The 14,308-nt window shown below is 45.1% G+C and overlaps 1 protein-coding gene across 6 annotated transcripts in view; it reads left to right on the forward strand.

Moving 5' to 3' along the window:
* Unc-115a (actin binding LIM protein Uncoordinated 115a) overlaps positions 1–14,308 on the forward strand; it is a 265,949-nt gene that overhangs the window by 134,840 nt on the left and 116,801 nt on the right. For 4 of the 6 annotated variants that reach the window (XM_084577455.1, XM_084576663.1, XM_084608895.1 and 1 more), the window contains exon 9: positions 12,205–12,276. The exons of the other annotated variants lie outside the window; for them this stretch is intronic. In XM_084577455.1, the coding sequence (XP_084433581.1) occupies positions 12,205–12,276 (72 nt within the window). The remainder of the gene's footprint in view (positions 1–12,204; positions 12,277–14,308) is intronic. 6 annotated transcript variants of the gene reach the window in all.

The raw sequence follows: 14,308 nt of genomic DNA on the forward strand, positions 1-14,308 counted from the left end.
TCCAACACAAACGAAATTTCTTCATAGTTTGTTTATCTGTAATTTTGCTCTTTTTTTCTAAAGGATGCTCTGGTCACTTGGCCACCTCATACTCTTTTCATCAAAAAGCACAAAAACCTCTCCAAGGATATCACCTGGCCTATTTTCTGCAGTTGCCATTAGGGGGCCCTGCTTATTTCTAGTTAACGCAAGCAATCAGTAGAACCAAAAAGCTGTAGCAACACCGCGGGCTGCTACCTTCTGAGTCTGAACCCTGTAAGAGGGCCGAATCATTATGGTATGCTGTACACAAGCTCTCCCTGTACTTGGTTACGCAACTGGTGCATATTTCTGTGGAGGGGGCATAAGATGAAATGGTGTGCAGGTCCTTCCACCAGCTTTTTTTTGGTAGAATTTTAGCAGTGTAGTTAAAGGCGGCAAATTGGGTGTTTCCATGCAGGGAGGGGGGTCGGGGCGTTACATGAGAACTCATATGAGAAGTAAAACCCTGATTAACGAATAGAAATATTGCTACATACATTTAAAGGTATACTGAAAAAAAAAAAAAAATTGCCGCAGAGATTTCTAGCGCACATGGTAGCTATCGCATTGAGGGTGACCAAAACAACACACTTTATGAACAGAAATGAGCAGAAAGTAAGTATTTTAATGAATATTTCTCAAATCGCCGTACCTAGTGGCCTCCTTTGAAAGCTCTGAAAAAAAAAAAAAATTGATACCACGTCACGTTTTACCTGCCTCCCTCATGCCTCCATAGCCACCCCATTGCGAGCTGTTGCACCTGTTCATTTTTCGCTTCCTCCCTGGCAATCGTGAAGTGCACAGATGGACTTTTTTTTTTTTATTATATAATGTGCAACGTGCTCCTACGGCACAGCGGACTCAGCGCGCAGCCTTAAACCACGCTGCACACAATTTATCCTTCCTTCCCAGCGCGCATACAATTGCCCACAATAGGCGTTCTTCGTACGCGTCCCCCTCGACCTCCTTCGACCTCCCTCGACCTCCCTCGTCTGCAGTATTCCATACTCCGCAACATTGTGCACGGAGCGACGCAGGGAACTGACATGCGGGCTTTAGCCGACACTGCGCGTAGTCGTTCAACCAACTTCAGGTGCGGGGGCGGCGACGGCGGAACCGCGGGGCCATGACGTTGCTGAGGGTAAATGCGGTGTCACACCCGCTGGTTCACAGTCAGGAGCTCGTTGCCTCTAACCCGGCGGCCGCTTAGAAAACTTCAAAAATACAGCCATCCACTTCAAACTAACCCGAATTATGTGTCTGTACTAGGGTAATCGTGTCTTAAGAACACAATTGTGGTGCTTTCTCTATATTCTTGGAAATGTGTTTAGTATACCTTTAATGCTTCTAGAACGTGTTTGGTCATAAAATAGGACTCTTTTGGTCACGAAACTTGGTTCCATACAGGGTCAGCGCTATTGCACATAAGGGCATTAAGCTGCTGCCAGCCATCATAAATGTTAAAAATTTACCATTATTGTCTTAGCTGACGGAACATAGTCTAGCATTTCGATTTTAAATGAAATTTGCAGGTGAGACGAGAACAACACTAGTGAGACACAAAGTAGACTTTAGGCTTTTTACTGATAGAAATTGCTATGAATGGAGTATAAACATTATATGAGCCTTCACTCTAGAATTCTCTTGAATGATAGTCAGAACCACCAGGTGTCCTTGAGGAGCAGGTAGTCATCTGGCATGCCAACCAATAGACCCATTGCGTATGCGCTTGTATTTGCCGCCATCTTGGTTGTAGTCTGCATGGCAACATGGCTTAATTCGTGCAATGATTAGAACCACTCAGGTTGTTTATTGCATTAGGTAAAGTAAACAGGCATCACTACAGTTTTGAGGGGTGCGGGGCTAAGAAGGTTTGTAATTGCTGCATTGAATGGGGTGACTGCATGGCGATAATGCGCTTGGTAGTTCAACATTCGTGTTAAGGGAGGACGCGGGGATCAAATCGCAAAAATTTCCCGAAAAATCAAATTTTAGAAAAGATCAGATTCGGAATCTACAATGCCCTTTCAATCACTTCGCAAAAAACTTTCACCGAAAGCAACCTGAAAGCGAGCTAAAAAATTGATTTCCTGACCTCTGGTAGTAAAAAACTGACCAAAATGTCCATGAAAATGGTTGATTTCTGAGTGCAATAACTCCGCGCCTGTGCTGTCGATCGCAAGAAGTTTGGTACCACTGGAAAGCTTGTTTCACCACAGTACTCCTCCCGTCAGAGCCATGTGTCTGTGATAAAAAATAGACACAAACGTTAAAAATACGAAGGCAGAGCCACTGCTTGATGCTGAGTGGTCGCGCCTTGTGAGTGGCTGCTGGAAAGTGTGCCATTTCTCGCGTCATTTGCACACGCCAACTGCTTGGTAGTTTATGCATCCTCAACTGCTGTACTGCATTTTTCGTCAACCGGTCTCTTGCGTGAGGCTTGGTCTGTTTACTGGTGATGCAGCGGCGTACGGTGCAGAAGTATAGGACGAAGTATGCGTGCGGGAAGCACATATGCAAACCTCCTATCCCAGAAAGAAGCGGTCGCCAGCGAATGAATCGAATGAACAAAGTACCAGGTCGGCATCGACACTTCAAAAAGTATCAGCTCACCGCGCTATCTGTCCGAAAGGCGAAGTAACGGAAGCAGCGGAGGAATCTACAAGCATATCGCACTTTGTTCAGACGTGGTACGGCTCGCTAGTGATGTCTCCATGCGCGGGCTGCCGACTGATGCAATTGTGCAGACGCGTGGATATGCCTGTGCCCTAGGTGACATCACTGAGATGTGCCTACCTGCACTTGGAATCGATTTTAGATGTCGCGGTGCAGTGCCGACAGGGGGAAAGTTCCGTTTTTGCGACCGTGGGTGATGCGAGCTCTCGAGTACGATGGCGAATGTACAACCGGAATATCACCATTTCGCCCGGAATCAATTCTCAGCAGTGAATCTTGTTTTTGCGGTGGCGGGCGCCAAATGTTTGCATAACCGGATTTGCACCATTCAGGTGCACTGGGACCGCGTTCTGTGCCCTCCGAAACAGCCCAGAAGGTGCAGTGTCTGCGATACAGTATTTCAACCTCTAGTGTCAGTTTTCTCAAAAGTGCTTTTTGAGTAAACTGTCCTGCTTGCAGAAAGCATAGCATGGCTATGGCGTGATGGATTTTCATGAGATTTGTTGCATTGTATTCCTTGGTAAATTCGTAGTGCAGTGACATTCCTATATATTTAAAATATCGTTTTTTTTTAATTTTAAATATTTTGACATGCTTGAAATGGGCGCCTTATGCAAGCATGGATGTTGCGTCCTCTCTAAAAAAAAGTCAGGCTGATAAGAAGATTTGCAGACTGTCACTGCATGAACTATTCTTAAGGCTGAACTTTAAAAGCTACTGCAGGCTTATTGTCATGCCAGGCAAACTAATGTCTCGAGAACTTTTTAATTGTAGAATTTTTATAATTTTCATCTTGTACCAAGCCTGAGTGACTTACAAAACATGATAGAAGACTTACTTGTTCATAGTGCTTTGCATTTCAAAATGAATAGATAAGGTTGTGACATTCTCAGATTTTTTATTTACAGCATGAAGGTTTTCAGTTTTCATTTTTGGTAAGGTGACCCTACAACAGGCATCTAGACTTTGAACAACCAGTTGAATCAAAAAGTCTGCAAACACTGTGCCAAGAAAGCAAGAATGACACAACCTGCAGCCTTTCTCAAGGAATGCAGTGAAAAAACTGCATTGAATTAGACCCAATGGTCGAGAAGAAATCAGCAGTACAATCAGACTAGGTGACAAAAAAAAAAAAAAAAAAAGCAGTTCTGAGAAAATACCTTTGGAAGTTGCACCTTATCAAAAGGCACCAGGGTTGTAGTCTTTTGTGTTCTTGGAAGCCTTGCCTTGGGACTGAAGTGCTGCCTTTTCTGCGAAGGGCATGCTAGCCAGTTTGCAGACAAAGTGTGGTACAGTGTTCTGCATAAGCACGGTGGGACCTTGTACATTCGAGTCCTCTTATAACGATGCCGGCTTTAAGAATATATCGGTTACAACAATGAAAAGCTGCTGCACCGTCCACTTTTTATGTTTTCTATGGTAAAATAACCCACTTATTACAATGCCCTCATGCCGCATTATCGGTTATAATAATGAAGTCTGGCTCTTGAGTGCTCGTGCCAAAAGGTAGTGGGATGCGAAATTCTTGAAAAAAAAAAAAAAAAAAATTGCAGCTGCTCTACCCTCCCCGCCGCGCGCTCATACAATAGAAGCTGTTTTCTGGCCGCCTTCGCATTACTAGCCTTGTGTGCCTTTCTCCCGTTGCCCTTCCACCCCTCCGAACACAAATATGCTGTGCCCATAGCTCTACGCTGCGTCACCTTCCGAAACACGAATGGACTTGACCAGTGTGCGACAGCGCTGATCTGCTCGCTCTCCCCTCATTCTGCACAGTTCTGCCAACGGATTTCGTTCTTTGTGCAAGTTGATTGCTTCGAAGTCGTTCCTGACCACGTGGTTTCTCAGTCTGGTTTGAATCTCCACCGAAGCAGAAGACGGGTGATTCGCCCGCTGATTATCGGATGACGTTGCCGGTGAAAAGAAAGCACACGGGTATCTATTTGGAGACGAAGTGCAGTATTGTGATGGACTACAAAGAGGGTAAGGAAGTGTTTGATTTGGTTAAGAACCATGCACTATCGCAACTGACGGTGTCGACGATCATCCACTCCACTGAGAAGTTTGCAAAGAAAACTCCTCGCTTTACAGTGGGCGCAAATGCTTTCGAGGCGGAGGAGGCCCTCTACGAGTGGTTTCTTGGTGCCCGTGCCCAGAACTTGCCTATCACCGGGCCGATTCTGGCCTCAAAGGTGAAGCAGTTTGCCCTGCTAATTAGCAATGTGGACTTCCAGCCAGGTGGCAGCTGGATAAAGTGTTTCAAAGAGAGGCACGGCATTGTCTACAAAGCCGTCACCGGCGAGGGAGCTTTGCTTGACGTGGAGTCGAAGGAGAAGTGGCTGCAGAAAATGCTGCCCCGCATCCTCGACAACTATGTTGACGCCAACGTATACAATGGCGACGAAACGGGGCTGTTTTTCCAGATGTTGCCCTTGAAGACGCATGCACTGAAAGGAGACACGTGCAAGGGCGGCAAAAACAGCAAGCTGCGCCTCAGTGTTCTTGTGCGCCAACATAAACGGGAGCGACAAGTTCCCCGTATTTGTCATTAGGAGGTCAAAAAATTTCTGCTGCTTCCGCGGTGCTGCAAGGATACCAGTACGCTACCGTAACAATCGCAAGGCATGGATGACGACGCGAGAACTTGTTCGAGAGTGGCTGTTGGAGTTTGATCAGCGCATTGAGCGATCGAAGATGAAGGTTGCGCTCGTCATGGATAATTGTCGTGCCTACCACTCCATGCCCAAGCTATCAAACGTGGAAGTTTTTTTCCTGCCTCCGAACATGATGGCAGGCTTGCAGCCCATGGACACCGGCGTGATCACCAATTTTAAAGTGATGTATCGTCGCTGCGTCCTGAGCAAGTTAGTCTTGTTGATGGACATGGCTGCGCGGACAAGAAGCAGAGAGCAACAGACTTGAAGATCAATCTGCTGATGGCCGTGCAGTTTATATTTGGTGTGTGGTCCAAAGTTGGTGCTTCTACAGTGCGGAACTGCTTCTGCTGATGGGTGTGCAGTTTATATTTGGTGCGTGGTCCGAAGTTGGCGCTTCTACAGTGCGGAACTGCTTTAGAAAAGCGTGCTTTGTTCGAGGCAGGAGCGACTTAGACGAAGCCTGCGAAGTTCCCATCGATGAAGTGATGCCAGAACTTTGGTCCGCAGTTGATGGGGATGCTTCACGACTCAAAGAATTTCTGCATGCGGACGACGCATTAAATACTTCAGAACTTCTCACCGATGATCATTACGAACGTGCTTCAGTCGGATTGTGACAATGACACTGACGGCGACGACTGCAGCGATGACGCGGTAGGGCAGGCTGCCTCAACATTGTCTTCGCAGGAGGCCCTGCAGTTGATTCACTCCCTCCGGGGCTTTGTTTTCGCGAGTGATCTTCCACTGCACTATGTGGGGTACCTGGATGCCATGGAGAAGGATGTCTGCAAGCTTCGCGTGAGGCAAGCAAGGCTGACTGACATGGGATTTTCTCGTGCAAGCCAGTGAGATGTACGTGGTAAGATGATTGTGGCGATTTCACCCCAGGGGCCTGCGCGCCCCAATATCCTCTGCTTTTAAACAAAAGTTTTGTCTCTCTCTCTCTCTCTTCACCCCAGCGTTACTTCGGGATTTCTCTGGCTGAGAGGCGGCCGCGGTAACCTTCTCTTTTTTTTACAAGGCCCCTTTCGGGGCCACCAAAACGATGCCTCGGCGGAGCTTGCATATCACTTGCCGTCCGTGACCCCTCTTTGCAGTTATTATGCTTTTTTTGAGCAAACCGTTTATAACAATTATCGGTTATAACAATGGAATTTTCATGGCACTTGAATATTGTTATAGGTGGACTCAACTGTACTTGCATACTGCAATCAGCAGCGCGCTTTCATCTTTTGGTAGCAGAGACCAGATGACTGAATGCAGACTCTCAGCAGCATTTCCAAGACAACGGCTGAAGAGCTGGACATCAGAAAGCCACTGGTGCATTTGCAACATGCCTTGCAAGCTGGTACTTATGCTTTGGCAACCTTGTATTGGCCCCAACTCTGCTGTCTTTGTGGGCAAAATTCACGGGTCTTCATTGGTGGATGTTGTATGGTAAAAAGTTCCCATTATGGCTTTTTGCATTTCTTCAATTTTTTCATTTTTGCTCAGGGCCTTGCCATAGTTGTTTGTCAATTTCTTTATGAGGTCTTGAGTAAGGCCACCTTTCCTGCCTTAGGTTGACATTTCTTGCCTTTTGTGACAAGCGCATGCAGGGCTGTGCCCATCCTTTTCTTCACGTGGTTCACGCAGTCCTCCTTTGTGAATGGGATAAAACCGTAGGTCTCACCATGGCAAACTGCCACGAAGGTTCTACTGTTCCCATCACAAACAGCGTTTGCGTATCGCAAACCATGCTTTTGGAAAGGACCTTCTAAATAGGAATAAAGCAGCCTCAACTTCCATTCTGCCAGATTTTACATCAGTGTTCCTTTGGCAGATGTGCGATGACTTACACTTCTTTGTGACCCAGTTCACATCCATGACCCCCATTTAATAACACGACACAGTCGAGCACAAGTCCAGTGTAAAACTCTTATCACAGTGCCAATACCTATGTGAGATGTGTGGCCACGTGTCAACCACATCCCATTATAGACCACAGCTATGTTATTGATTATGACTACCAGCTTACCGGTGTCACTCAAGAGGAAAGTATACAACAGTTGCATCTTACCTGTACTCTCCTATGGGGCTGAAACGTGGAGGCTAACCAAGAGGGTTCTACTTAAGTTGAGGACAACCCAGAGAGCTATGGAACGAAAAATGGTATGCGTAACATTAAGAGATAGGAAGCGTGCAGAGTGGGTCAGAGAAATAACTCAAGTTACCGACATTCTAGTGGAAATCAAGAAGAAATGGGGATGGGCAGGACATGTAGCACGAAAAAAGGATAACCGATGGTCGCTTAGGGTAACAAACTGGATTCCAAGAGAAGGAAAGCGTAGCAGGGGGTGGCAGAAAGTTAGGTGGGCGGATGAGGTTAAGAAGTTCGCAGGGGTCAAGTGGATGCAGCTAGCACAGGACCAGGTTAATTGGAGGAATATGGGAGAGGCCTTTGCCCTGCTGTGGGTATAGTCAGGCTGAGGATGATGTTATTTTTAAATGCAAGTTTCATCTCACTGTAAACAGTGCGCACAGCCGCTGCAGTATCATAAAAAAATATTGGCAATAGCTGCCTCACTCACGAGCCGAAATTCTGATTTCAAATGCTTTTGGAAGGTTTTATGATGCAAGCCCCTGTGAGACACATTCATTATCGACCAAAAATCGGAATGGTGTTGCTCCTTTACCACTGCTTTTAACAGCTTGTATAGCCTTCAAGTTGACATCGAAAATTCGACGACCTTTTTTCCGCAGCGACGACCACTGTTTTGTGAGGGTCCCACAGTAAGCGCATGTCAGCATAATTTGCGCTGCCAACCCAAGCCTTGTTCTCACCTGAACCAAAAGTCCAGCTTACGAGCACTGCTGGCACTTGGCATTCTCCAGAAGTCCATTTAGGGCCGTGACTTGCACAGCGATAAACTCGTCCACTGGCTCTTTTTCCGTGCGGTCGGCTTAGCTTGCACTTTCACGGTGACTTCCAGCGATGCTTCTGGCGATAAAAAACTTTGCTGTAGGTGTGCCTGGATGGTGCGCCGGTGCTCGTTGACGGCATGGTGACATCGTGTGGTGACATCGTGAGATGAGCGGTGTGATGACCTGATGATGTTTTCAGCGACTCAGAGCACGGCGCATTCAGATCGTCCTCGTAGGAAGTGCTCGGTAGCGGCTCTTCAACAGCACCGCAGACACTCGTAGCCACACACAAAGCACTCTCCTCCGCACCCGTAACTTCAGTCAAACTCGTAGCCGTGCAGGAAGCACTCGTATCCGCGCCCGTAACTTCGGCGACACTTGTAGCCTCTCACGAAGCACTCGCATTCGTGCCCGTAGTTTCGCTGACTCGTAGCCATGCACGCGGCATTCGCCTCCGCGCCCGTAACTTTGGTAGAGTGTTGAGCATCAAAAGTTCTTGAAACAGACGACTTCTTCACCATTGGCGATTTTCATTTACGCGTGCCATAGGCATGAGCCGTCTTGTACTTAAGCGGTCGTCGACCCATGACCACCAGTGAAGTCCGCTTCTGAAACTATGCTCCGTACGTACGAGCAAACATGGTGGCCGCGTAATCCATATTCGAAACTATGCTCTGCGCAAATAACAAACATGAACAGGTCTCTGCGCAAATGACTGGCATGGTGAGCAGAGTCAAGAGGCGCGCGTAGCAGATGCCGTCGCTGCCGCCGAGGAGACCAATTGTGGAGCGCGCTGCTGTCACGTGATGCGCGGCGCCAATCGGGAATCATCGCGCGACCCCGGAACTTTTGCTTGTTATGCGTTGGTATCGTTTGGAGGAGACCGCTGAAGCAGGAAATTTGAAGCCAAAGACATGTGCTTTCCATAGAGACCAAGATGGCTCTGCTCTGTTGCACAGTTGTCGAGATATCGGGACTTGAAAAATGCCTTTTTTTCGCTATTCGGAATGTTTTCTGCTACTTTTGATTATACAAACAGTGATTTGTAGTATTTCTAGATGGCTTTTACGGGGAAAAATTTCAGTTACATAAAGCAAGAGTTGTAGAAACAGAAAATAAGTTTGTATTCTCCATCGCCTCTTATCCCTAACTGCTCCCATTCCAAGTCTCTGAATACTTTCTCTAAGCAAGCTGTGAATAGTACTGGGAAGATCGTGTCTCCTTGCCTAACACCTGTCTTTCAAAAAATTGAATTCTTTTACCATTTTCCGCCTGCTGAAAGCCGCATCCCCCCTTAAGTGATGATGAAAAAGCCCTTTACTGTAGCCCTAATTCATTTTGCCCGTAGAACATCCGTCTACCATGCGATGCACTCCATTCCTCAGAAATTGCTTGCATTTTTTTCCCACTCATTGTCAGTTTTGACAGTATCTATGTATCGTTCACTAGATGTGTCACAAAATGTTACTTGTCTTTATTGTTTCATCGTGGTCATTGTGGAGAAGTTGCCATGTAGATGCTTTTATTCAGGACATAAAAACACACTCTCAATGATCTGAGTAATAACAGCAACCTATGCCATTATAAGGAAGAAGCGAAATGGAGTGGCGTCCGTGTGCTGTGCGATGTCAGTGTGCATTAAAGAACCCCAGGTGGTCCAAATTTCCAGAGCCTATGGCGTCTCTCATAGCTTGAGTAGCTTTGGGATGTTAAACCCTACAAAACAAATAAGAATGTATACACATCTGTTCCAAATGTGTAAAATGAGCAAATCTGGAAAGATTTCAGTGCTCAAAACTAGTTTTAGTGCATTTCAGTGCATAGGGATCACTAAGTTGATTCTTTAAGGCAAGGAATTGTTTCAGCGCAGTTTTTTTAAAGGGTCTTGCTATATTTTACTGATGGGTAAACATTAGTTGGCTTTCACGGTGAAAATATGAAGACTTGTTGCATTCCAACATAAACATTATGTTGCTGAAATAGTAATATGATCAGAGAACAATTTGCAACAGGATAAGCGGAAGCACATGTGAACGCGGGTGTGGCAGATTGATAGGAGCAAATGCACGCATCAAGCACGCTGTCTGCTATGAAAATAAAATTGGCAACATTACATTAGGCAGAAATGGGAAGTGGCTTGAAGGTTTGATTGCCCTTCGCATGCATTCACTTCCGGTAAGTTGAAACCTTGCGGTACAGCATCCTCAAGATGCGGCGAGGCATCACTGCAAAAAAGGGTCTTTACGGTTTTGGAGCAGTACATTCCCAACAGTGGCCAGGGAAACCGTCATGTCTCACATATTCAGGCAACTATCATTACTGTGATGCATACAGTTTTCAGCACTTTTTTCACACCAATTCGAAAATTGCAACATTTTTTTTGTTGTTGTTGTTTTTTTTGTTTTAAACAGTGAATTAATGAGAGTTAACTTCTGTGACATGATTGCAGACATTGTTTTCATGACTGAAAATTTGGACATGTCACACCTAATGCTGCAGTTCTACTGACCTGATTTGCATCATCACGCATTGTGCATGCGTGAGCGTGCTTTCGTGAAGAGCAGTCTTTCGTTTCTGTTATGCACAAGTTGAACGGTGTCAGCAAAGCTAGGCACACAGACTGCGTCGCGGCACTGAATGCCAGTTGGAAGATACGCCAGTCTGGCAACATTGCTTCATCCTCCTCGTCCAGCACAATGCCCCCTGGTGCTGTCAGACATGACTCAGTGCAAAGGCGCCAGGTGCACTTGCAGAATATACGGTTAAATGTTTTTTTTTCTGCTAGTATGTCTGCTGAAACGCTAAAAAATGCAGCAGAGAAGCCAACATCGTGAGTGCTAGAAACTGGCGGTCCTCTTCACAGTGAAGCTAGACTACACCTGTATTGAAAGGTTGCGTGATGCTGCTGGAACGCTTTCCTCAGTAGTTCTGCAGCTTTCTTTTATGCCCTTGCATGCGGTGGGCATTGTCCCATTCCGATGTGCTCGCTTTTGCATCTGCGCTTTGTGCTCAGTGATGGTGTGCCGAACAGTGCTACTGTGGAAAGCAAAGTTTGTAGGCGCAGTCATCGCTGCTTGGACGTGAAGCGTGCCAACATCCAGAGTGGTGTGGTAGTTTAGAGTTGTGGGAGCAAAAATAAGAACATCATCTGGTCCTTCGACACTATTTTTGTCCTGAATTCTCTAACTTACAAATACTTTTAAATTAATCAAAGTTTTCGGTGCTGCCGTTTGCTTCGAAGCCCGTTTCGAATACCGTATTATTTCCTTTGATATTCGAAACATCAGAATATTCTCACAACCCTAATATGTCTGGGAAACACCTTTGATGCTGCGTCTGCTCCGCATTTCTTTGTTCATTTCATCGACTTTCACGTATGTGATGAATACTTGATTTTAAGTCCTTTTATCTAGAAATACTTTCAACAAGCATTTGAATGAATTAAAATGGTCTAATTAGTTACCTGCAAGTGATGTCGACAACTGCCTCAGGTGATCAGGGCTTGCTGTTGCTTCCTGCTGATGCATGTCTTTGATTTCGTGGCCATTTGCATTCGCTTGTGAATTTGCTCTCCACATGGGTGTGGCATGAAATGTTTTTTACAGATGTGCTCATATTTCCAAGTATCTTTTTGGTCATTCCGTATCCTGACACATAAAACGGGCTCAGTTGTAAAACTACAGTGAACGCTGCATTTCGCCACGACCAGTAAACACTGAAGGCACCGTTCAGATGGCAGGTTTCCTACGTGGTGTGGCACCAAGTTTTGCACTAGTGTTGGTAGCCATTTTTACCCATCAGCATGGAGGTCATTTTATGGGCCTGTGCCCAAATCTCTCATCATGGAACTGTGTTGATTGCATGATAGATAGCGATGATGCCAGACTGGTGCTTGCCTTGGCCTGACTGTTGGTGCATGGGCTTCTCTCCCTGCTTGCCTCTCTGTTAGACTGTTGGCACGCATCCTCCCAGCCCCAAGAGCTTCCGTTCTGCCAGCCCACACGACTCTTTGAAAATTCAGGTTTGTTGCATCCATGCTTGTATCACCTTGTGAGTGGTGGCACAAGAGCTTAGCTGAATGTTTCCTTACTTGGTATCATTAAATAATTGAGATGGAGGTGTGCTTTTCCGGCTGGCTCATTCCACGTGCTGTAAATTATATAGGTTGAAGATCCTTGTGACAGGACTGGAAGAAGCATTATTTTTACAAAAGCATGCTGACGTCATGTTTGAAAATGCAAGAAAGTATTTTAACTAGTCACAATTTTTGTTAAACCATGTTAGCTGGCACCTACGGCGACATTTGGAAACATGCAAATGTACGCTTTCTTACCTAAACTTCAAGGGCGTCATTGTTTATGGAAAATGTCGCTCTAAAAATTGATACATTTCCTAACTTTGATAAAGATGGCATTCACGAAATGTTCTTGACATGTTCTGTGGAAGCACAGTTGCACAGAAGCACGGCAAATAAAATTTCTGCTTTTTCAAACGCAATGCTTCTTGTCTCAAAGATATTCAATCTATATTATTTTTTCTTGGTAAAAAAAAAATATATATATTTACCGCATCTCCTATCACGTGGGATGACCCGGCATTATATGAAAACTTAAGAAAATGTATGAATTGCAGCATGATGTGGTCACCTTTTCAGTGCTTCTAAATGTGCTCTCAAAGATCTAAGTGATTTTATCTCTCAAGCCTTGTCATTGAAGAGGCTTGGCGACAAGATATATGCCAGCAAGTTGTTGCAGGTTGGTTGCTCTACTTTGATGGCAGTAAGTTTGGAATGTGATTGCACAGATCAACAGGATAACCTTTTCAGTGTCATCAGGCCCTAACTTTTTGTGGTCTTTTTTGTTTTGGGTTGGTTTTATGTCTGTGGTTGCAATTATGTTTTATTATGCATCTGGTAAAAAAAGCATTTCTATCACCACAGCTCGTGCTTGCCCGATAGTGACATAATATACGTGCTCACTTCTTGTGACTAAGGAGCTCAGCGTGTTTGCGATGGTTCTTTCAAGATCTGTTGGGGGCGTTGTGCTCCCATGTGGTTGTTTTTATTTTTATAGTCTGTGCTTAAAGCCCGACCCAAAGAGCTGCATAAACTGTATCTTGTTGAGACAGTTAGCCGGGTAATCTTGAAATTGCGTAAAGCCAAGAATTGAAAAACCAGCCACTCAGTGCGAATTATTAATTACTGGGCAGATTGAAAAAATACTGCAGATAGGTCTTGTGACAGCACTCATTCAGTTGCACTTTTGTAGGATGTGCAGTTGTTTTTAGAACCTATTTTTTGCTAGGGCACCCTTTATATGCGCATATTGACCTTACAATTGCTGGGCTTTAAAAAATGACAAAGGATGTGGCCACAATCAAGCATTGCTTCCTGAGCTCAATTAAAAGAAAGGGGCAGAAATACTGCCCAATTTTTCGCTTTCAGCCACAGCACCTCTGGCAATGCTTTACCAAATCACAACTGAGGGGGCTGTTATTACATTTGCATGCTTTCATTTTTGCAGAATAAAATGCACCTACCTGATTGCTTGGACCCTTCTTGTTCCTATGAATGCAGTGTTTAAAGGGACAGACCAAAATATGTCATGAGATTATGGTGGAAATGAAAAGATCACTGAGGCACCATCTTGCAATGAAACCCTATTATCACTGTAGTGGCCCATGTGACTACATGTCTGATAAATATCACTTTTTAACTTAAAGGGGTCCTGCAGCATAATTTGAATGCATTGTTTTGCTTGTTTGCTGCAATTGTTGAGTTTTGGCAATGCTATTACCACCAGTCGTAACAGGCATATTTCGCTATCTAATATTTTTAATTTGCTCGAGAACCAAAATTATAGTACTGAGGGTGTCGGCACACAGTGGTGGTTCTTCGCAGCGGATCTGATGTCAACTGGCGAGTGTTTGAGGATTGAATAAATAGAATATTATGCAAATTGGTGTCCATTTGAAAAAGTGTGATATGTTGCATTGTATTTTAAATTAGGTCAATAAATCCTACATGTTTGCTTTACACTGCAGAGCAAGGGACA

Source organism: Amblyomma maculatum, chromosome 1 (assembly GCF_055883805.1).
Source record: "Amblyomma maculatum isolate TAMU_Amacu chromosome 1, ASM5588380v1, whole genome shotgun sequence".
Taxonomy (NCBI): Eukaryota; Metazoa; Arthropoda; class Arachnida; order Ixodida; family Ixodidae; genus Amblyomma; species Amblyomma maculatum.